At 34.5% G+C, this 22,703-nt stretch overlaps 3 protein-coding genes across 4 annotated transcripts; all 3 read left to right on the plus strand.

Annotated features, from left to right (window-relative positions):
• Positions 1–450: 450 nt before the first annotated feature.
• Positions 451–5,850, plus strand: LOC140761454 (microtubule-associated protein 70-1-like). 2 transcript variants are annotated; one of them, XM_073098780.1, is made up of 12 exons: positions 451–883; positions 985–1,336; positions 1,684–1,769; positions 1,883–1,948; positions 2,077–2,247; positions 2,346–2,516; positions 2,793–2,948; positions 3,038–3,184; positions 3,268–3,339; positions 3,443–3,991; positions 4,095–4,268; positions 5,361–5,850. In XM_073098780.1, the coding sequence occupies exons 2-11, from the start codon at positions 1,105–1,107 to the stop codon at positions 4,263–4,265; spliced, it is 1,821 nt and encodes a 606-aa protein (XP_072954881.1). In that variant the 5' UTR covers positions 451–883; positions 985–1,104; the 3' UTR covers positions 4,266–4,268; positions 5,361–5,850. The 2 variants fall into 2 exon arrangements, with proteins under 2 accessions (XP_072954881.1, XP_072954882.1); XM_073098781.1 differs by lacking the exons at positions 451–883; positions 5,361–5,850 and having other exon boundaries at positions 913–1,336; positions 3,443–3,997; positions 4,095–4,233.
• A 707-nt stretch (positions 5,851–6,557) lies between these two features.
• Positions 6,558–11,241, plus strand: LOC140761452 (glutamate--tRNA ligase, cytoplasmic). The gene is made up of 6 exons (XM_073098779.1): positions 6,558–6,778; positions 7,411–7,507; positions 7,604–7,757; positions 7,843–8,966; positions 9,045–9,509; positions 10,856–11,241. The coding sequence occupies exons 1-6, from the start codon at positions 6,639–6,641 to the stop codon at positions 11,072–11,074; spliced, it is 2,199 nt and encodes a 732-aa protein (XP_072954880.1). The 5' UTR covers positions 6,558–6,638; the 3' UTR covers positions 11,075–11,241.
• Positions 11,242–12,626: 1,385 nt separating this feature from the next.
• LOC140761560 (major pollen allergen Lol p 11-like) lies at positions 12,627–13,510 on the plus strand. The gene is made up of 2 exons (XM_073098946.1): positions 12,627–12,899; positions 12,972–13,510. Exons 1-2 carry the CDS (start codon positions 12,734–12,736, stop codon positions 13,298–13,300), a joined length of 495 nt encoding a protein of 164 aa, XP_072955047.1. The 5' UTR covers positions 12,627–12,733; the 3' UTR covers positions 13,301–13,510.
• Positions 13,511–22,703: the final 9,193 nt, after the last annotated feature.

Consider the following 22,703-nt stretch of genomic DNA (forward strand, 5'->3'; position numbering starts at 1 on the left):
AAAAGCAGATGTGAAGCATCAATCAACTAACAATTCATGCAGTGACAGCCATGAATGGTGATGGTGGATTTAATTAAGAGTACCTTATCTGTGTCACTATGTCTATAACTAGTCCCCACACCCCCCACCCCACTGTTGAAAAAAAAAATTAAAAATAATAATAATAATTTGCTGTAAGGAATACTACATGCTTTAGCAAAAGGGCTTCTTTTGTAAATTTCTATGATTAATTTGGGGCTAGTGACTGTCAATTAGGTTGGTGTCATCACTAATCAGGTAATTAATCAGTGTTCTCTTCTGCCCACAAGCAACCACCTGTCATGTGCTCTGAATGGCATAAGGAATCAAAAAGACTTTATTAATTCCCCCACTTCTACCAGCTCAATCTCCCTGTAGTCAAATCCTATTTCCATTAACTCCTCCTTTCTCTTATGACTTTAGAGCTTTTTAGAATGTTATATGAAGGTAATTTGATAAATTTGGATGTCCGACAAGATTAGAACACAGAATTAGATTTAATCTGACCGATTGATCTCAAACAGAATTTGAAGCAGAACACAAGCGATCACCGTTGCGGACGACAAACGAACTCGATTCATAGCCCTAAATTGTGACATAGGTTGTACGGAATTCGTTACGGAGGAGAACGGGAGGGACTCTTGAGGTGTTTGGATCCGTTTCAAATCCATAGCTTTCCGGAGCATAATCATTGATGTTAGGTTTATCAATCAACAAGAAACTGAGGTCAAACATCGAAGCCACAAGAAATGGGGTGTTAATTTACTTAATTCCAGGCCTATCTCGGAGTAGATGTTAGTCGACGCAGAAGGGTATTTTGGTAACTTTGAGCCGCCATCTCTCGTCCCGTCGGCAGAACTGGCGGGTATATACAGTTCAATTGGGTACTCGGAAGTGGAATAGTAAAAGAAGTCAGCAGAATAAAAAGGCGATTTTTATTTTATTTTTATTTTTCATTCTTGATAGGTTCAAGGAGAGTGAGGAGCTCACAGTTATTGGGACCTCGAGTTAGGGTTTGGGTCGATCGCTTCTGGGGATGATTTTTTAGCCTGGATAGGTTTGTTTCCGATCGCGGATTGCGGAATTATGGGAGACGCCGGGGAGAATCGCGGATTTCTCTATTCACGAGGGTCGCTTGGATTTGGGATGGATTCCGAAGAGGGCGTCACGTCGGGGATGGGGATGGAGGTGAGGCCGGTGGGCGGGAAGAATCGGAGCTCGAAGAGATCGAGCTTTGAGGAGGATGATTTCATCAATCTGTTGCATGGCTCGGATCCCGTCAAGATCGAGCTCAATCGCCTCGAGAACGAAGTAAAAGGTATTGCCTTTTTTGTCTTCCTTTAATCTTCTTCTACCTTTATTAGAGTGTAGATTGTTGTGATCTTGTGTTTCCCATCTATAATTTTGTTTTCTTTCTTTTGAATAACTTACAGTTCTAGTTGTTGGTAGAAATCTTATTTAGGGCGAGATGTGATTTGGATAATATAGGAATTAGATTTGGTTCACAAGAATAATGTTAATCTCTATTATTTTACTGGTTAAGTGAATTCTTCGATTTATGGCCTCGAATTGGTTCGCGTTGGCTAATTAATTATGTCAATATTATCGATTCTTGAGAAGGAATTATGAAGATTTTATTTTTCAAAAAAAAATCATTTATCCCAGAAAAGGATCGTGAGCTAGCTGAAGCTCACAGTGAGATTAAGGGCTTGAGGCTGACAGAACGAGCAAAAGATAAGGCTCTTGCTGAGGTAACCTTAACTATCATTTAACTTACTGGAATTTGGCTGCAATATATATATATATATATATATATATATATATATATATCATTAACTTTTCTAATCTTGTGACGCAATAATAGGTCACTGAGGAGCTTGAAAAGATCTCTGAGAAATTGCAAGCATCAGAAGCTACTATTGAAAACAAGGTGTGGCCAAATTTATTGTTAGTTCTTCATTAGATTCAGAACTCGTCTGCTGCTTTTTGTGCAGTACCATATAATGCATCTAAAAGTATAAGCAGAAATGAGTTTCTAAAATGTTTCTTGGTATTCAGAACCTAGAAATTAAGAGGATTAATGATGAAAAGAAAGAAGCATTGGCAGCACAATTTGCAGCAGAGGCAACTCTTCGACGAGTTCATGCTGCTCAGAAAGATGACGATCTACTTCCGATTGAAGATATACTTTTCCCACTTGAAGCAGAGATCAAACTCCTGAGGCAAGAAGTGGGTTCTTGTCTTGACTTGGAAAGAGGTTTCTGGTTCGTACGGATGAGAATATTTATAATGTCAGAGGTTAACTAATTTTTCTTCTTCTTTGGTAGCTTTTGAAGCTTCAGGATGACAATAGAGCATTAGAGAGGTTAACAAAAACCAAGGAAGCGGCTTTGCTGGAAGCTGAAAGAGAGGTACAGATTGCGAAGATTAAGGCTGCTCTTGTGGATGACTTGCAGAACAAGAACCAGGAACTCATGAAACAGAATGAAATCTGCCAGGTGAGTGATCTCTCTCTCTCTCTCTCTCTCTCTCTCACTCTCTCTCTCTCTCTTATTTATTTATTTATTTATTAAATAGTCATCTAGATGGTTTTGAACTTTATAGCCATTATGACTACCGTGACTTTTCTGGTTCCCAAACATGGAGCTATAAGAGGATGCTAAAAGAGTGGAGAAGACAAGTCATTCATGCATATATATACATATGTTAACAGCATGAATTATGTTATGTCTGTTCAGGTTCTAGTTTCTGAAATTAACTTTGGAATGTGATAGGAAGAGTATAAAATATTAGACAAAATCTATCGCCAAAAGGTTGCCGAGGTTGAGAAGCTGGGCCAGTCTGTTCGTGAACTCGAGGAAGCTCTCCTGTCAGGAGCTGCTGCTGCAAATGCTGTACGTGATTATCAGCGCCAAGTAACTGAGCTAAAGGTACGGTTCCTAACAACAATACTCTGTAAACTTTCTCGTGTTCTTCTTCGATGCATCTTGTTTTCCTGTTCATATTGTACTTTGTATAGGGGGAGAAAAGAACTCTAGAGAGGACACTGTCACGTGCAATGGTTACAGAAAATCGAGTTGCAGCTGTTATTGCTAATGAATGGAAAGATGCAAATGATAAAGTTATGCCTGTGAAGCAATGGCTTGACGAACGTCGTATTCTGATGGTACCTTTAGTGTCAAGCTTGTAATAAATTTTCATATTTGAACACCTATAAGTTTCATCTTTATCTTAATATTTTGTTTTAAGGGTGAAATGCAACAGCTTCGTGACAAGCTTTCTGTAGCAGAGCGTGCTGCCAAAGCAGAGGCGCAACTCAAAGTACAATAGTTCATTTATCTTTTCTTTTATATTAATTGTAGTCTCTTGGCATGTAAGGCCTTTGATGAGATTGACTGTCCTTTGGCATCTTGTTTGTTTGTAGGAAAGATTGCAACTACGAATGAAGGTTGTCGAAGATGGATTAAAATCCTCACTGAAGTCAGGGATCCGCTGTGACATGCGAAGCATTCCTAATCCTAATGCATTGTCACGGAGTAACTCTATAAATGGAGCTGATATTTCTTCAAGTACTTTGTCAAGTGGGATCTCCACGCAGAAATCATTTGCTGCTAGTATGAGATCACCAACATCATCTGGCAGGTCAAGTGCAATGTTGAAGCACGCAAAGGGAGTATCTAAGTCTTTTGATGGGGGCAATCCATCAGATGAAAAATGTTTGAGATCAAAAACATATGCTAATGCAGAGAGTAATCATTCTGTAAGAGAAGCTGTAGGAGTAAATATTAGCAGAACATCAGTCAGTGAAGAAAATGATGCGAGCACAAAGAAGCTCTCTGATTCTGTACAATCTGTAGGCGATGATTTTGTGTCAGTCGTCTTTTACGATATCTTGCAGAAGGAGGTGATTGCTTTAAGAAAAGCATCCCATGAAAAGGAGCAGTGCTTAAATGACAAGGACAATTTAATAGAGGTATAGGTCAGTCAGAGAAATTATTTACTATTATTAGTTTATTAATGTTCCCTGAAGTGTGATTCATTTGTATTGGTAATTGATGAAAATGATAATAATTTAGATACTCTCAAGGAAAATCGATACACTGACTAACGCTATGGAGGTAGAAAGGAAAAAGCTGCGTAGAGAAAAGGTTGCGCTTGAGAAAGAGGTAGCAGCTATGCGGGTTGAGAAAGAGCAAGACCTAAAAGCAAGACGCCTGAAGGGAATGGTCAACAATCTACAAAATTAAGAGGTATCTTTCAAATATGTCATACGTAAAGAGGCATTTAGCTATTTTTAAGTAAAAAAAAATTCCATGGCTTTCAAATATGTCATATATACACAAACGTCTACATGTCTATATATATATATATATATATGTACAACATCTAGACATACATACATGAACATACACACTGTGTGTGTATATAGATATATGTCTGTGTCTGTGTGGCATGTTTTATCTATAATATATCTGTGTATCATCTTCTATCAATCAAGTCTTTTATCACTACCAAGAATGTCATTTCTCTTCTTCCTCTTCCCATTGTGGCACATTTTACCTGAACCAGATAGCAGTGCTGATTCACAATGTGTCTTACTGCTGATGCCAGAACAATCTGAAATGATTTTATGTCATATTATTCTTAAGCAATGCTTCCTCTTACCTGCCTAGCTTTTCTTCTCAACTATCCATTTTCTGTGTTTCTTCCTGCATGTTTAACATCCTCAACCATTAAGCATTGACCATCTTCTCGTCTTTCCTTTCTACAATAATGATCATTTTGGCTGCTGACATTACTAAAGTTGTGTAAGTAGCTGTAGATATACTTTCTCTATTCTTTTCTTCTTCTTTTTTCATTCTTATAACTAGAACATGGTTATGCAACAAACTTATTACATTGGACCTCTTTCTTACATATCTTAGAAATTCGTCGACAGTTAGTGTAAACGAGAAACCACTAGAATATGGTTATGTAACAAACTTATCGCCATGATTCAACACATCTTTCAGACATTATCTATTGATCGTTTCTCAATTAAAAATCAAACATTTCTTTTTTTTCTTCTCAGAGCTGGCCTTACAAAGTTGTTGCAATATCTATTTCGAAATCAGGCCTAGAGTCATGATTTTCTCTCAGTTTTCTTTTTGCCACTCACAACCTGCTTGTTGGGCCGTGCTATTATTAGCTAAGAAGTGGTTCTTCCCTGATATGTTTACTCATGCAACTCTACATCTGAAGCAGAGATGGCATCCTTACTGCGTGTATGGTAGCAACAATGGCAAACATTTCTATGCCTCTGTTGAGTTTTGATACTAACTTTTGATCTTCTGCATTTGCAGGAAATCTACATGTAGGTAAATTCCAGTTTGCTAATCTCACTCTTCGTGAAGATTTCAATGGTGATCGAAAGCTTTGATTTCCCCAGATTTCCTATACTATTTCCTGACAGCTGGTTGAATTGAGAGACCAGAGCATACGATTAACAAAGTTTAGCCAGAATCTATTGTGCTTGGTTGACTTTGTGCTGTCTCACCATCAAAGGGAAGGGTCCGTGCCCTGCTATGTGACCTTGATGAACTTGTAGAATGACAATATACACAAATCTTTGGAATATAACTACTTGTACCTAAGTCTGATGATAGATCATGGATGTTTCCTAAACCATCATAGAGATGATAACGAAGTCGACAATATAATAAATCCATGATAACTTTTTTGTTCATGGAGAGCAAAAAAGACTGGATTGTTAAGCAATTTTAGAGCTTAAACTTGATCTAGAATTTTCATTCATTTAAGAGAAGGAATAAAGGAATGGAATAATAATATCCTATATTGTGATGTTCACTACTTCAATTGTTTTTCTTTTCTATAATGATCTAGTGTAGAAGAATTCTGTGTGAGAGGCATAGGATATTTCAGAAGTTGGCCTCATATTTTAGCACTAAAGATTAATAACAATTGTAATGAATGAGCTATTTTGACCTTATCTTCTTGGTGAGCTTTAAACTCAACTAACCCAGTAGTAACCTTATCAAGAGATGATTAGTACCTTCTTTCTCCATTTGATGATTAGATTCAGAATTGTCTATCTCTAAGATTCAAACATTTTGGGAATAAAAATATACTCTTGCTTGTCTTCAGGTCTTACGACATCAATATTAATGCACTGATATCTGATATGATAGTAAAATAATTACGCCTATATCACTCAAAATTAAATTTTAACTATATAATCCATAACGAAGTATTATATACCTCTCCAAGTTTACTATTTATGTTTATACCAGAGGATTGGCACAGGTATAAATAAAATAATAAACTTTGTTCACTCGAAAATATGGATTCTAAGGAGAATAAATATTTATCCAAAAAAGAAAACAAGGAGAATAAATACGCAAATATAGATCGAGGGGAATATAGCAAAAATAAATCCGATCGACCACTACCCGACCTGAATCAGATGCTGTGCGGGCTTTTTCTCCAAACGAACCGGACCGATTGCGGTCGAAAGATCGGACCGGAATGCGGTTCACCAAACGCGTCGCCCAGGTAAAACCCTAGGGAATGGTATCGCCCTCGCTTCAACCACCATTGAGAGAAGCTTCGCTGCGGCGGAAATGGAGTCGGCGACCGTAGCTTTCTCCGCCGACAACCCGCCGCTTTCGGTAATCGGCGCTGCCAAGATCGCTGGAGTCGTGCTCTCCGCCGACTCGAGTCTTCCTTCGGGCTCCGCTCCCGTTCTCCGCTTCAATTCCGGGTGAGATTGCCCGCATCAGGCTCTCATTCTTATAGATATGAACTGATTTCTATAGGATGGATAGAAATATCAAGTTTTGGTGTTGTCTTAGTAGTGAAGGAACAATTTTGAGCTGTTTTTTATGTTTCTTTTTTCTATAATTACCATGGCTACTGGTTAATCTCTTATTTTTATGTTGATTTGATCATGGAACATTGTGCGACATATTAAAGGCGATTCATTGGCCGGAGGAATGGTTGTCTTATTGCGTTATTTCTCGTATTTTTTTTTTCTTAGTCTTGTTTGTTCTCCCTTATAATTTTGTTTTCCTGATGGTTGAACTAATAATTGCGTTAGTTTGTTATTCTTACCTGCAAAGTATTGGTTTTGGATGCTGATTGATGAGTACCGCTGTGTTTATCATTTAAGCATATTGCACAGTATTCTAAGAATTTGATGAGATTTTAGGTGATCTTATTTCATAGTTATGCTACCTCTTCTGGTATATCCCTTTGGAGAACATTCAGTTGAAGTTTTATCTCAATGACAAACAGCATATGTTAGTTCCATAATATGCTCCATGATGGATAGTTGTCACAAAATTGATTTCCTTTTACAAGATACGGATTTTAGTTGGATGTCCAACAATGCAGGAAAATTTTGCATGGAGTCAACACACTTCTTCGATATATTGGGCGGGTTGCCGCAGTTCCCAACTTCTATCAGCGGGATGCTGTTGAATCAGGAGAGGTATTTTGCATGCAATCAGTCTATCTTGATGAAGTTTCTTACTCTTCTTTGTTGATTTTGTCTTTGAATATATAATTTATGAGAAGTTGTTTACAGATTGATGAATGGATCGAATATGCTCCCATATTTTCTTCTGGTTCTGAATTTGAGGGTGCCTGCTCCCATGTGGATGGATATCTAGCTCTCCGGACCTTCTTGGTTGGTTATAGCTTGTCAATTGCTGACATTGCCATATGGTCAGGTCTTGCAGGTAATATCTTAATTTTATTCTTTCCCAAAACCAACTTGGAATTCAATTTTTGTTTGCGTTTTCACTTTTGTTGTTTTTCCTGTAGCCACTGGTCAGAGATGGGAAAGTTTAAGGAAATCTAAGAAATATCAAAATCTCGCTCGTTGGTATAATAGCATAGCAGAAGAATATGGAGATAGTCTAAATGAAGTGACAGCGGCTTATGTTGGGAAGAGAGGGCTAGGAAAGTCTCCTGCAGGTAACAAAAGGGGAGCCGATCAGGGTTCGCCTCTCGTTTCAAAGGGTACGGAGACAAATAAAGTGGCCAATGCAAAGGAAAGTGCTTCTACATTTGAAGTAGACCTTCCTGGCGCAAAAGTTGGAGAGGTGTGCTTGCGGTTTGCCCCAGAGCCTAGTGGATACCTCCACATTGGTCATTCAAAGGCTGCACTTCTGAACCAGTACTTTGCTCAGAGGTATCAAGGGCGTATTATCATTCGGTTTGATGACACAAATCCTTCAAAAGAAAGCAATGAGTTTGTTGACAATCTCTTAAAAGATATTGAAACACTGGGAATCAAATACGATGCTGTTACTTACACATCAGACTACTTCCCACAGTTGATGGAAATGGCTGAAAGCTTGATTAGGAAAGGAAAAGCATATGTAGATGATACACCTAGGGAGCAAATGCAGAAGGAGAGGATGGATGGTATTGAGTCAAAATGTAGGAATAATACTGTGGACGAGAATTTGACTTTGTGGAAAGAGATGATTGCAGGGTCTGAAAGAGGTATCCAGTGCTGTGTACGAGGCAAATTGGACATGCAGGATCCGAACAAAGCACTGCGAGATCCTGTTTATTACCGTTATAATGGCATTGCACACCATCGGATTGGTTCGAAATATAAGGTCTACCCCACTTATGACTTTGCTTGCCCCTTTGTTGATGCCATTGAGGGTATAACTCATGCCCTTCGGTCAAGTGAGTATCATGATCGCAATGCTCAGTATTATCGAATACTTGGAGATATGGGATTGCGGAAAGTCCAGATATATGAATTTAGCCGGTTAAATATGGTTTATACCCTTCTTAGCAAGCGTAAGCTTCTTTGGTTTGTCCAGAATGGGAAAGTTGAGGGATGGGATGATCCTCGTTTTCCCACTGTACAAGGCATAGTACGTAGAGGCTTGAAAATTGAGGCTCTCATACAATTTATTCTTCAACAGGTGATTGTTAAAGTTTAATTGCTGATATATGAAATATGAATTCTCATAGATTGACTTTATCTTCTCTTTGACTTCCAGGGTGCTTCAAAAAATCTGAATCTTATGGAGTGGGATAAGTTGTGGACACTTAATAAGAAAATAATTGATCCTACATGTCCAAGGCATACTGCTGTGCTTGAAGAACAGCGAGTTATCTTGATCCTTACCAATGGTCCAGAAAAGCCATTTGTGCGCATCATACCCAGGCATAAGAAATATGAGGGTGCTGGGAATAAGGCTACAACATTCACAAAGAGAATTTGGTTGGACTATAGTGATGCAATTTCCATCTCAGAGGGTGAGGAGGTAACTTTAATGGACTGGGGAAATGCCATCATAAGAGAAGTCAAGAAGGAAAATGGTAATATCACTCATCTGATTGGAGAGCTACACCTTGAAGGCTCTGTAAAAACAACGAAGTTGAAGCTTACATGGCTTCCTGATACAGAGGAGTTAGTTCATCTTTCATTGGTTGAATTCGACTACTTAATAAAGAAGAAGAAGGTAAGTGGATAACAAGTTAAATTCACCAATTGTTACTGTTGCTGTTATGTTAGGCTAACTGATTTGATTTTCTGTTCGGAGCTATGACATGGGTATCTGAATTGATTATTTCTTGTTTACCTGCTATGGTGTTGTGTTATCTTCCAAATCTTTTCCAACTTTGACAATATATCTTTAATTTCTTGTGATATGATAATGATCATCTCAAGCAATCATGGAGAGAGAGATCTTAGCTGAAAAGAAATATTTATTGGCCTTCTGATTGTAAAATTTCATGATCTCTCATGCTGCTAGTTTACTGCTAGGTTATTTAAATCACCAAAATGTAATTTTTCTTGAGCCACCATCAATGATTATTGTACAAATTCACACTAAAGGAGATCATATTCCTTGAAGATCATGTTGTCTAATTCCTTTGTATCAGTTATGTGTTGGACAACTTAGTCGTATCTGAGAGATTAAGGCATTCAAATTAGATGGTTTATAATTGCATGTCTTGTAACATTTTATAGACTATGGTGAAGCTTTTTTGTTTCCAAGGGCTAATCTAGGATTGATTTGAGCCATAATTATTTGATCCATTTTATTAGACGCCACTTTAGTGATGTGAGTTAACTTTATCATTCATAAACCAAGATCTGTTTTATGTTTTCTAACCTCACTATGTAGGATTATAAGATAAGTATTTGATCTATGACTTATAGTACAATTGGAGTTTTTTTTATGTTGCAATCACATCTCATGTTTGACCTATGTTTTGTTTGTTATATTCTAAATTTAGCATTCTTAAGATTTTCTGTCTTGCTTGAAGAAATATGTGGATTAACATGAGCATTGGATCATGTGTAGTAGGAACAGAGTGTAGGATAGGTTAGATGGCATGTGGTGCTTTCAAGTTATTCATTAGTTGCATAAAGCGAAGGAGAGCATATTTAGTTTGGACTCTTAACACTCATTGATGGAAGATGATAAACTACGAACACAAAAATGTATAGGTAGACAAATCTTTGATGACTCCATAAGGAATTAGAGTGGAATATTTAGTCTCTGTGTCTCCTTTCCAGAAAGTACAACCTTAAGGAATTAGAGTGGAATATTTAGTCTCTATGTCTCCTTTCCAGAAAGTACAAGCGGAGAAACACTTGGGGTGGTAATTAGCATCAGAACTTAGAGGAGATGAGTCTGAAAAGTTAAAAAACCAAAAAAAAAAAAAAACAAAGTTAGCAGTTGGTTTCAGTATTTCTTTTACTTCTAGGTGAAAACTTTCCAAATTATTTATGCCCTTTTATAAAAACTTGCATATGAGTGCATTTCAATTGAACCTGGTTGTTGTGGTTGAACAACAGCTTGAAGAAGATGAGGACTTCATCGACAATCTTAATCCCTGCACACGACGAGAAACTGCGGCCCTTGGAGATTCCAACATGCGCAACCTGAAGCGTGGAGAAATTATACAGCTCGAAAGGAAAGGTTATTTCAGATGTGATGTGCCGTTCCTCCGACCTTCAAAACCGATTGTTCTTTTCGCAATTCCAGATGGTAGGCAGCAAGCATCTCTAAACTGACTGGCAGTTCTGTCATGACTATATTATCCAACATTGCTATATAAAACTGATCAAGTTTATATTGGAATTTTGATCCATCATTTTTCTGAAATTTGATGTAATTTTATGATCACTCCATGGGTGTATTTTTAATTCAAATTATGGATCTATCAACTTTTTGCAAGTTATGTTATTTGACTTCTGTGGTAATCTGGAGATAAAATTGTTTCTGGAAAAAGAGTTCTTCTCTTCAATCAAAATTTTATATGTATTCCTGGATGGAAACAGCTGAGATACTCTCTAAGTGAGCACTCACTTGTAGAATATAAATCTAACATTGCTAGTCTTATTTTGATATAGTAACTAAACAATAATTTAGTTTTTTTTAGTATACTAATTCATAATTCTATTAATACGATCCGACCACGTAGGTCGAGTTAGTCTAATTTGCTTATTGTCTTTAATTTTGAATTAAAGCGGATAATTTATTTGTCAATTCAATTTGTTAGGGCTCTGGTCTTGTAAATAGGAGTGGTCATAGATTAATTAAGATATATGTGAAATGATTATTGAGTTAATTTTTTTTTACAGTTGATTTATTATTGTTTTATCATAGCTGTAGAGTGTTTTTATCTTTCTAAGAGTATATCTTAATTCTAGATCCATTCAAAGTCTCAAAATCCTAGCTACCTTATTCATCCACAAGTCACACTATCTTAGGGCTGTTAGCTACTTTTCAACGATTGCTACTTTTCAACGATTGCTGCAACGTCGAATATTTATCTATTTGTTTTATTTTGATCTTATTTTACTTTTTTATTTTTAACTTTTCACCTCGATTTTTGATTTCGTGAAACTAAAGCTATTAGATTCATAACTCGTGAGGTTACCACCACAAAAAAAAACTATAATTTTTTTACGTCCAGATTGGTCCAGATTTGGTTCGTGACATTTCTCTCTTATTTCATACCATTTTTAAAAATTAATTTAATAGTGACTTAAAATTATTATTTTGTTCTTAGATTAGGCAATACTTAATTACTATAACTACTTTACATCCGATCAAAGATATTTTTATCATTTGGTTTAAAATATTATTAATTCCTAATATAAATTTACTATTCTTCGCTACTTTAATATCAACATTATGTAACGTCAAATATAATTATATATTAGTATTCAATTAAATATTAAAATATTTTTTCTAGAATTAGCTTTATTCCACAGGTTATTGGAAGTTAAAAAAAAAGTAAAATGAAAACTATGTGTTTTAATTATTATCGCAGAATATTTTCAATTCCGATAGCCGTTTGAGGCAATAAAAACAAACATTATGTTGGAATAATAAATATCTATATCCTAATTTTTTATCATATTTTCTAAAATTCTGAGTACTCCTACCAGGGTTATTTATCCACACACAGAGAGAGATAGAAACGGTCATAACTGTTTTGTGTTCAAAATAGCGGTCATCCACAGTAGTCTAATCTTTTCCCTCCAAAAGAGCTCTATCACACACGTAGCACTGCAGAGAGATAGAGAGAGATAGAGGACGAGGCTACAAATTAAAGAACCAGTCAATCTCTAGCACCAATCCATCCCTATTCCCTTATTCATCTCCTTCTTCCCCCCTAGCTCCCAATACTACCATCCCTCCCTTGTCAAGAGAGAAGCAACCCCATGGCAAATCACTACCTTCTTCCTCTCGTAGCTTCTCTCTCCCTCTTCTCGGCCCTTATCACAATCGCCAATGCCGCGCCGCCATTGGCGTTTATCATCAAAGGCCGCGTTTACTGCGACACTTGCCGTGCCGGCTTCGAGACGAGTGCCTCGGAGTACTTGGAAGGTAGTACCAGAATTTGCAGACACATTGGGTGCGAACCCTAAAATAAATAACTTGTCAACTAATTTTGTGTAGGTGCTAAGGTGAGGCTCGAATGCAAGCACTTCGGAAGCGGTGAAATAATCCACAAAGGCGAGTGCGTGACGGACGCGACCGGCGCCTACGAACTCCGCGTCGAGGATGATCATCAGGAGGAGATCTGCGAGGTGATTCTGGTCGACAGCCCGCGGCCGGACTGCGGGGAGGTCCACATCGGCAGGGACCGGGCTCGCGTCTCGCTCACCCGCAACAATGGCATCTCCTCCGCCGTCCGCTACGCCAACGCCGTCGGCTTCCTGAAGGACGAGCCTTTGCTCGAATGTGGCCTCTTGCTCCAGAAGTACGCATTGGGGGATTCCGACTAAGACCCGATCCATTCAAACAAAATTAATATCTACTTCCGGTAATAACTTATTTATATATATATATATATTTTTTTTCAAGTGTTCGACAACGTTTTAATTTGGAGCAATTATTCGGCGACGTATATGGCTTAAAGCCTAGACTAGACAGCTTATTGTATTGACTAAAAGCTTAGTAGGGTCTAAGTGCCTATGTATCTAGAAAGAATTGTCCTTTTATCCGGTCCATATCTAGTATTCAGACTCATGAATGATAAAAAAAATTCTTTTCAAGTGATTTTGATCGAGATATGTAGGTTGGTTAATGAAGCAATGAGATTGTTGTAACAATAAATACTACTACAATTTTGATAATAAAAAAACATATTTACATTCAAAATTTAATTCGATCAGAACAAAACCCTAGGATTTATCCATGATAAATCCTCAACCTCAAATGGTAGAGAAACTGAGATAAAAGGTTAATCTATATATAGAGATAAAACTCTTTTATTAACTATCAGGTTTTATTAAATCAGAAAACATGTAAGTTTATTATGGCTAACGGAAAATTTTACTAGAAGAATAATCTATAAGATTTTTATTTTATTTTTTCGAGAAAAAGGCTCTTACTATCTTTAGAAGGGTAAAGATTTTTCAAAGATTTACAATTTAATTGTATTTATTTTTAATTTAACATATCAAACTAAGTACTTATTTTCTATACAACTATGAAATGCACATAATTTATATATATAATACGTACTATATTCTATTGTTATAAATTAAAAAAATTAAATATAACTAAATTACAAAAACCATGTGTTTTCCTAATGATTTTTTTTTAAAATATCATAATTATTACTAAAATATTTAGACTCTATCATAATTAATAATTATGGTTAGTTTTTAACAAATATTTGTATAATATATAAATGATTAAAATACTCTTTTTTGTAAGTTTAAAATGTAAAATACTTATCACCAACTTTTGTCTCACATAAAAGAAGATATTTTTCATTGTATAATAATATTGGTATAATACTTGACAGTTTTTAAACTATATTAAATAATTTATACAAGTGTAAAATATTTTATTTTATTTTATTTTATTTTAAAAAAAGGATTCCCTCCTTACGAAATATTCGATGATATCTTTATGCAAACATAGGGTTCTGAGTGTAAATTTGTAAAGTAGAGGGTGTGAAATATAATTTAAGCTGCAATGACGCAGGGTATAGTGAAGCGTGCAACAAAAGCTCACGAGAATTCCATGCCACACGTTACTTCGTTACGGCGGTTGACAAATTCTCAATTTAGACCTTCCCAAGTTTTTTTCTTCTTTTTTTTAATCAAAAAAATAAATTAATTAAAGTTTGATCCCTTTTTATGATCGTAAAGCTACGTCACTTTAAGGCAACGCTGCCTATGAGAAATTGGTTGCAAGTGTTAGGGGTGTTTTTGCAAAAAAACCATCTGTATTAACTTTATTGAAAAACTACCGTCTCTTTTCAAAATTTACAATCCACTCCTTGTTCTTTTGATACACACCTACTAGAATCTTATTTTCGTTTTTTTCCCCTTAATTTCTCTCTATTTTCCTAATTATAGCTTATGATTATCTTATAATCTATCAAAATATTATTACTATAATAATAATAATTTTTCAAAATATATTATATTAAAAACACAAGCAAACTACACCGTTTAGCCAATTAACCCTGGTTTAATTTACCTAAATACATTTCAAATTTAAGCACTAATTCTAATTGTCCAGGCTAATTAAATGACCAAATCACCCCTGCCACAAGAGGTAATTTGAAATCATTCCCAACCACAATGGAATAAATTATTGGACTATATACTAACAGAGATGAAGCTTTTCACAATAACTCAGAAGCATCGGTGGTTGTTTGCAAAAAAAGAAGGAGAAAAGACCAAACTATTAATGTTACACTTGGAAGCATTTGAAGAAGAGAGAGAGAGAGAGAGAGAGAGAGAGAGAAGTCAAAGAGGAGACCTTTATAAAGGTGATGGTGATCATCTACTAGCTCTTGGAAATAAACATGCAATAATTGTGGCTTCAAAGTCAAATGCTAGGAAATATATATATAAATATATATGTGTCATTATTGTTAGTACCATGTCCAAAGTCGCATGAACTATCCATGTATCATGCTAATAATAAGAACATTAATTTAGTAGATAAGATAAGGTTAATTTATTCTCTTCAAATACTTTTGTTTATGAAAGACTAATTCTATGTTGTGATATAAGTAAATGGGTTTCTCCATGCTAGTTGAATACTTGCTTAGAAGCATCAAATATGTGTAATTTAGATCAAATTGTTTCTATAATTTGCTAATTAATTCTTTAGATTTATTATAATAGTACTATTAAGACATAATATCTATTATTGGTCTACGATGGACTATCTATAATATAAAATATAAGAATTATTGTTCTCTAACAGCTTAAGCTTTTAAAACAACTGATGAATTAATATGGTATCAGAGTAAAATATTATAATTATTTATATCTTAATATAATCACTTCGTAACTAAAGTATGACCCGCAACCGCTAATTTGATACGATTAGAGAAGAATGTATGAATGCCTCTCAATAACTAAAGACAAGAAGCAACGTGATACTTGGGATTGGACGTGGCTAATTAACATCTAATCAAGGGGTGAATCCTGTCAATAAATTAATTAACAAGGTATTGGTAGGGATTAATTAACAATAACCTGGGGGGAGTGTTTAAGGTTTAAACGTGATGCTTAGGGTAGTTAGGGTGTTGTCTTCTTTGGAGAGGTTGGTGCTCCACGTAATGTAGCAGGTGTCAAGTGAGATCATGGAATAGATAGAATCTCAATGCTGGTGTCACACACACTCTCTATTTCCTTATCATATTAATGAGGATTTTTTTAATTAAAAAACCCCATATTTACTTGTATACCTCTCTAAATCTAATATATATATATATATATATATATATATATATATATATTCTTATTTTTGCACGGGTACTCTCATGGAGTTTAACTATTTTTTAAAAATTTAAAAATTTAGATATAAAAAATGAAACTATCAGTTTTCTAGATTTCATAAATTGTTCATAGTTAAGTATATTTTTATCAATTTTTTATTAAATTATTGAGACTTAATTTGAAAAGTAATCAAATAAGTATTTATGCAAATAATATATATATATATATATATATTGAGAATATGAACAGAAACATATAAGTAAATAAGAGATTTTTGAAAAGTATATACATTTTTTTTATTAGAAAATAATCATCTATGTGTTAATTTGGTACGATTCGATCCATATTGGCTCCACACGTGACATTAGGTTCATGGGAATAAGCATATTTATCTAGTTGAGTATGTAGAAGCAATAAAATCAATTTTTGTCGGGGTGCGTTCGAACGCGATCCTCCTACATCACGTTCGCATCGACAGAGGACGAAAATGACGTGTTCGAACGGAAACGGGCACATTCGAACGCAGCCGTTCGAATGCCTACATCACGTTCGCATCGACAAAGAACGACAATTCCGTGTTCGAACGCACCGCGACGAAATTATGGATTTTGTTAGGAATTGTTAGGGTTGTTTGAAGTGTCTAAGTTAATTAAGGAGTTCTTAGGGTGAGCATCTATATATATGTAGAGAAAACCCTAATTGAGATCCTATCTTGTTATTCGAATTGGCTTTAACCTTATCTCCTTCTCTATTTGTCTCTAGCCACTAGTGCCCTCTCCCACCTCCCTTCTTCCACCGCCTAAGTCTTTAGTCAGCCTCTTCCAGCCTCTATCCCCCCTCTTCTACAACAATTTCTCCCCCTTCACACTAAGAAATAACCCTAGCATCCATCTAGCCATTGAAGGGCTATTAGGCTAGAATCTAAGTTTTAAAACTATTGCGGATCGAATTAGCTTAGTTCATAACATAATTTTATTGCACAAAACTCTCTTTTTGTTACACATTACCTTAACAAGGGCATAAAATATTATTGAAAATAGTGTTTTGAAAAGCGGTAAAGGCGGCCGCCCTGCAAAGTAGCAATGCGGCTTGCCAAAGGCGGGTAGACCGCATTAGTGCTCGGGGCGGGCCGCTTTGGCACTGAACGGCTCGCTTTGGTGCATGGTGGCCCACTAGACGCGGGTCGAGTCGATATACACAGGTCGGATTCTGGCAAACTTTAAAAAAGAAAATAACATCAATCTCCTCAGTCTTCTCTCTCACTCTGTCCTCCTTTTCTGCCCTAAGCGGCAGCATGAGCGGCGACAAGCGACAGAAGTAGCATGAGCGGCAGCGACAACAGTAGCACGAGCGATAGCGATAGCACGAGCAGCAACGGCAACAGCGACAAGCGATAGCACGAGCTCATCTGCATCTGTTGCCCTTTCTTGCTCTTTCGCTACAGCTTTCTCTCTCTTCGACGATGAGATGCTAAGCTATCTCTCGCTCTCTACTTCCCTCTTTTTCAAGCTTTTTTTCTATATTTTCAATTTTACCCCTACTATAAATGACGACAGGCTGGCATTTGAAGTAGTACTAAAGAGTAGTGTTGGGATTTTTTAATTTTCTAGTTTTCTTAGGATCTCATTGATTGTTAAATGAGAAAAAAGGATTAGTTATGATTCTATTTTGGCTACATGTAATCTTAGTATTAATTTTTAGTTATATTAGAATATATTATATATTATATATAATTATTTTTAATTTTTTATATATTAAAATACTACACTGCCTTGGCGCCCACCTTCTGCCTAGGCGCTAGGCGGTGGGGTGATCGCCCGCAATCCGCGGCCGACTTTCAATACACCGATTGAAAATTATATATATAAAAAAAAGCAATCTATTTGCAAATATTTAAACTAGGAAGCTTCTCATAATACATCTAAAATATAGATGATTATTTGCAAAAATAAATCATCATCTGCTCCATTCTTCAAAACCTTGAGACAATGAGATAGAATGACAAAGTTGACATAGTTCATGGTTTGTGCAATTGGGCAAACTAATAAAGGTACAAGTGCGTCGGATTAAACACTAATTCAATAAATTAATGATTAATTAATCATATAGTAAACGAGCCCCAAACTAAGAAGACCCAATCTATTTTAATTTAAATAACGTGTTATCCTAATTTTATTTTTCTTTATTCTTTTTCCCCCTCCAAGAACAATTATTTGAGTCAAAAACTTTTAGAAATTAGCACTTGCAATTTGTTTGTCAAACAAATGGCGGAAAATTAATCTGCCACGTAGACATTTCCTTATCGAAACGCAGTAGCCACACAATTAATTGCAATTTTAAAACCTATTCTGACCAACCTTTTCAACTTGCACTACTTTGATGACACCTAGTTGGCAATTTTTTCGTTGTCTGCCTTTGTGCATATATTTATATATAAATGAGAATTATTGTTGTATTTTGTCAGCGTTCGTTTTAATGTTTAAGTTGTTGACTACTTATTTTGATTTCTATTATGTAATCTGCTAACAACTAAAAGAATTTCCAAACTCTAGGATATATATCTTATCCATTTAGAAATTTTATATTAAAATTTGCAAGGAAGTTTTAACATTTTTATATTTCGCCTCGAAATATAGGGATGTAATTTTGTAAATTAATATGGTAACTAAAGTGCAACTCGAATAATTATAACTAATATTTCGTAGAAATATATCAAATCAGTCATCACTATGGACATAATTTATCCTCGTAATAATTTAAACCTTTAATTATTTGTGTGATTTATGATTCAGTGTGGGTTGACTCCATGCGAACTAGTCTGAGTGCATCATTAAATGAAAAAAAAAATAAATCGATTGTATGTATCTGACGACTCTAGCTTAAATCCTAAAAACTCTTTTATATTTTTTTTATCTCGAGCATAATTATAGTCATCGGATGTACTTAATTTATGCATTCAATAGTGCATCTAGATTGATTCTAACTCTCTATTTATGCTAGTAGTTGGACCTTCAAAAATAAACTTACCTCGGGAGATTTAATAAGTTCAAATTTAAATATAATTGAAAAGTATAGGTACGGTCAAATGGATGGATATATGTAGCAGAGTTTAAGAAATAGTTTTCTTTTCTCAGTTTCTTTCTGCATGACACTCTGGATCCTTATCACAGCAACTGGTGTCTTCTACTACTGTTCTGATGTCAACTTATACAAACATTCAACTCCATTATTGCAGTTAAGATAATAGTATATTATCAACTTCCCACTCATTATTCTGCAATATAATAAATTCTTCTCGCTCTTAAAAAATTAAGAAAAAATAAACATAACATTAATCCATGAATCTACGACTAATCTCTCTGGATCTTCCTCGAGAGGTGGGAAACATGCATTGCATCCCAAGGAAAGAATTATTTAGAGGCGTTACGAAATTAATTACCAACTAGTCTAAGTGTGTACGGAGTATTCTTTCTAATTATTTTAGATACATATATAAGATAGAAAAAGAGTTTGACTATAGAGAAGAAGCCAATAGCTAATTACTCACTTGAAAGGCTTGGATTTTTTATTTTTTATTTTTTGAGGTTTGGAATTAATAATTATTGAGGGGTAGTTTGTAATTAGGTCACAAGCTCTTATCAACTTATCGGCTCAAATTAGGATAAATATTTTATTAGGGTTTGACATTTTGCTTATAAGAAAGTTCCATGTGAGTATGTATGTATGCACTTACCTTGTACATTCACATGTCATGACAAGGACATATGGAAATGGATTATGGATAGGATGCATATAAAGTTATTTTTTGTACAAGAGCCTTAGCCACTTGCACAATGCCACGTAGTCGAGATGTGTATGGGTTTTTTTTTCTTCTTTTTAATGTATATTGCTCCAAAGTTGCTTATTTGTATCTTGAAGAGGTGTTTAAATGTTAAGAGAGGCCTAACCCTAGCAATTGTCTATGATTATCATTGAGAGAATTTTAAAAGAAGATTATTGGCTTCAGACGGAGAGATCAGGGCTTTAATTTTGATACCGTTTGTTCTCGGACTACTGAAACGATGAATCAATCTTGATAGTTTGAAAATCTTTCTTAGAAAATAGTGTACCGTGGAATCTAGTAAGCAAAATATTTCAGACGGAGTCGTAAAAATTAAACTAATTTTGATCTGAGTTTCAATTTATAACTTTTTACTTAGTTTAGAAATTTTCTTACATAAAAATTTTAGTGTCTATCTTTTTGTTACTATTTTTAATAAGCAATGGATTAAAAAATCATACCGTGTATTTATAGTTTTTTCGAAGGATATAGATATATATAACCATTTTTGAGATGTAAACCCGCAAATATAAATAATCCTTAGTTGCAAGTTGCAAATTGATCAATAAAAGCATAAAAGAAAATATCACATTGTCCTACATTTGCAAACTTTATGCAATTAAAACGGTGTTAGACGACATGCAACAATCTTTGCGTGTGATTTAGTTAGGACTACAAACTCGGCCATTTCCTTTGCATTCTATGATTTTGTCATGCCATAATCGTTTTTCCAACTAGAAGATTATCTTCTTGGCATTTACATAGCTTATAGTCCAATTAATTTAACCCTTTTTTTAAGCATCACCACCATCTTGATCATGCGCCAAAAACTCACCTTAATTGTTAATTATAGCGTAATTAGATGCTACAAGCTACATAATTTCACCCCTCATTTAGTTTGTTTTTAATTTTTTATTATAATATTTTTCTACTGTAAATAAATTGCGAAATAACCAAAGTGCTCGTATTATTTTTGAATCGGACTATATTTCTATAGAAATAATTAATCTTTTTACATATAATTTAAGTTTGAAGAACACGCGTAAATTTAAGAAATCAGGCTAAACTAATAAAAAAAATGATAGATTACGGTTTCTCTTTTTTAAAAATAAATAAAAAGTTAACAGAGTTCTAGTTAAATCGATGCCGTTAGGATTCAAAAGGCGATTCATTAGAAATGCTTAACTTATAGGAAGAGTTATTAATTTTCATCTATTTTTAGGAGAATTTTAAAATTTAAACTTGTAATAAACCATCAAATAACAAGAATAAATATATATAAGACCTTGATATATATCTATATGATATCATGATGTGATGTCTTAACTAGTGGAAAAATACAACACAACCTAAGTAAAAACATTTCATATATACGAAGTATCATTAAATATTTCAATTAGGATATTTCCTTTTGCCAAATATCATTAAATATTCCGGAAAAGCTTCTCTCATCCAGTAGTCTTGCTATAATGAAAAACTTGCGTAACTTTCTTCCACTCTTGTTAGTTAACATCTAATATAATGTGACAGCTGAGATTTTAGCCACAAAAGAGTTGATAACTTTTTCTATCAATTATATGCATGCAAATGGTTGGACTAAGATTGATTGCAAGAGATTTTATGTCACTGATGTCCATGCATGTTGATGACAAGTCTATCTATATATATATATATATGCCAGGCTCAAATATTCTAAGTTTTCCATTGAAAAAATCTCGACTTTAGATGATCACAGTCTTTGATTTGGATCCAAAATTGCAGTGTAACTTGTCATCTACCATTCATCATCTAAAAGCCCTTTGATTGTTCAGCATTGACTATATATGCATTATGCATAGCAGTTGGTAATATGTCACTATACTCCTTGATATCTATGGCCAATTTGTTTTAAGATTTAGAAGAAAAAAAAATTATTTCACAGAAAAGGATTGTGAGAGTAAAATCATTAGGTCAGTAACCAAAATAACTTATATTTAGAAATATTATTTTGAATTAAATAGAGCATTTTCTTTCTAGATTCTTGATGAGTTATAATTCATACAAATGATTAAATTACTTTATTTTAAAGAAAAATGTAGAGATTTTTTTAAAACAATAGCATGAATCATACTAGAAAAGCCTATAATATAAGAGATTTTTCACAAATTTTCCTAAGTTTTAAGAGTTTAATAACAAAACACTGGTGGCCGTTTACTTTTGTGAAATAAGATCATGCTTACTTGATATAAGTCTTCTTATATTATCATAACAAATAAAACAATAATTTAAGCCTCTACCACTATAATAATACTCGCTTATCTCTCAGGCTCTTTCATCTAATATTTTTATATTTATCAATTACTATATTACTCTTAAAAAGGCATCATTTTTTTCAATTATTCACTCTCTTTCATTTGCCTATTCTTTATTTTTATCTTCGTTCATCCATTATAAAAAAGTATTTTAGTCATTTCTTAAATTATTACTTTAACTCTATATCATCTTAAATATAATTTATTCTCTAGTATTAGTCTTATTTCACAACTAAACAACGCTAAGAATACTTCATGAAACAAAACCTAACAGTGGGATTCCCTTTTTTTTTCCCTTGTGAACTTAGTTTCCAGCTACAAAAAG

Source organism: Typha angustifolia, chromosome 6, assembly GCF_048772165.1.
Source record: "Typha angustifolia cultivar Huaian chromosome 6, ASM4877216v1, whole genome shotgun sequence".
Taxonomy (NCBI): domain Eukaryota; kingdom Viridiplantae; phylum Streptophyta; class Magnoliopsida; order Poales; family Typhaceae; genus Typha; species Typha angustifolia.

Coding starts and splice junctions, on each gene's coding strand:
- LOC140761454 (XM_073098780.1), top strand. CDS start 1,105: ATGGGAGACGCCGGGGAGAATCGCGGATTTCTCTATTCACGAGGGTCG. Junction 3,185..3,267: donor ACGAACGTCGTATTCTGATG/GTACCTTTAGTG, acceptor TTTTGTTTTAAG/GGTGAAATGCAACAGCTTCG. Junction 3,340..3,442: donor AAGCAGAGGCGCAACTCAAA/GTACAATAGTTC, acceptor GTTTGTTTGTAG/GAAAGATTGCAACTACGAAT.
- LOC140761452 (XM_073098779.1), top strand. CDS start 6,639: ATGGAGTCGGCGACCGTAGCTTTCTCCGCCGACAACCCGCCGCTTTCG. Junction 6,779..7,410: donor GTTCTCCGCTTCAATTCCGG/GTGAGATTGCCC, acceptor CCAACAATGCAG/GAAAATTTTGCATGGAGTCA. Junction 7,758..7,842: donor CATATGGTCAGGTCTTGCAG/GTAATATCTTAA, acceptor TTTTTCCTGTAG/CCACTGGTCAGAGATGGGAA.
- LOC140761560 (XM_073098946.1), top strand. CDS start 12,734: ATGGCAAATCACTACCTTCTTCCTCTCGTAGCTTCTCTCTCCCTCTTC. Junction 12,900..12,971: donor TGCCTCGGAGTACTTGGAAG/GTAGTACCAGAA, acceptor AATTTTGTGTAG/GTGCTAAGGTGAGGCTCGAA.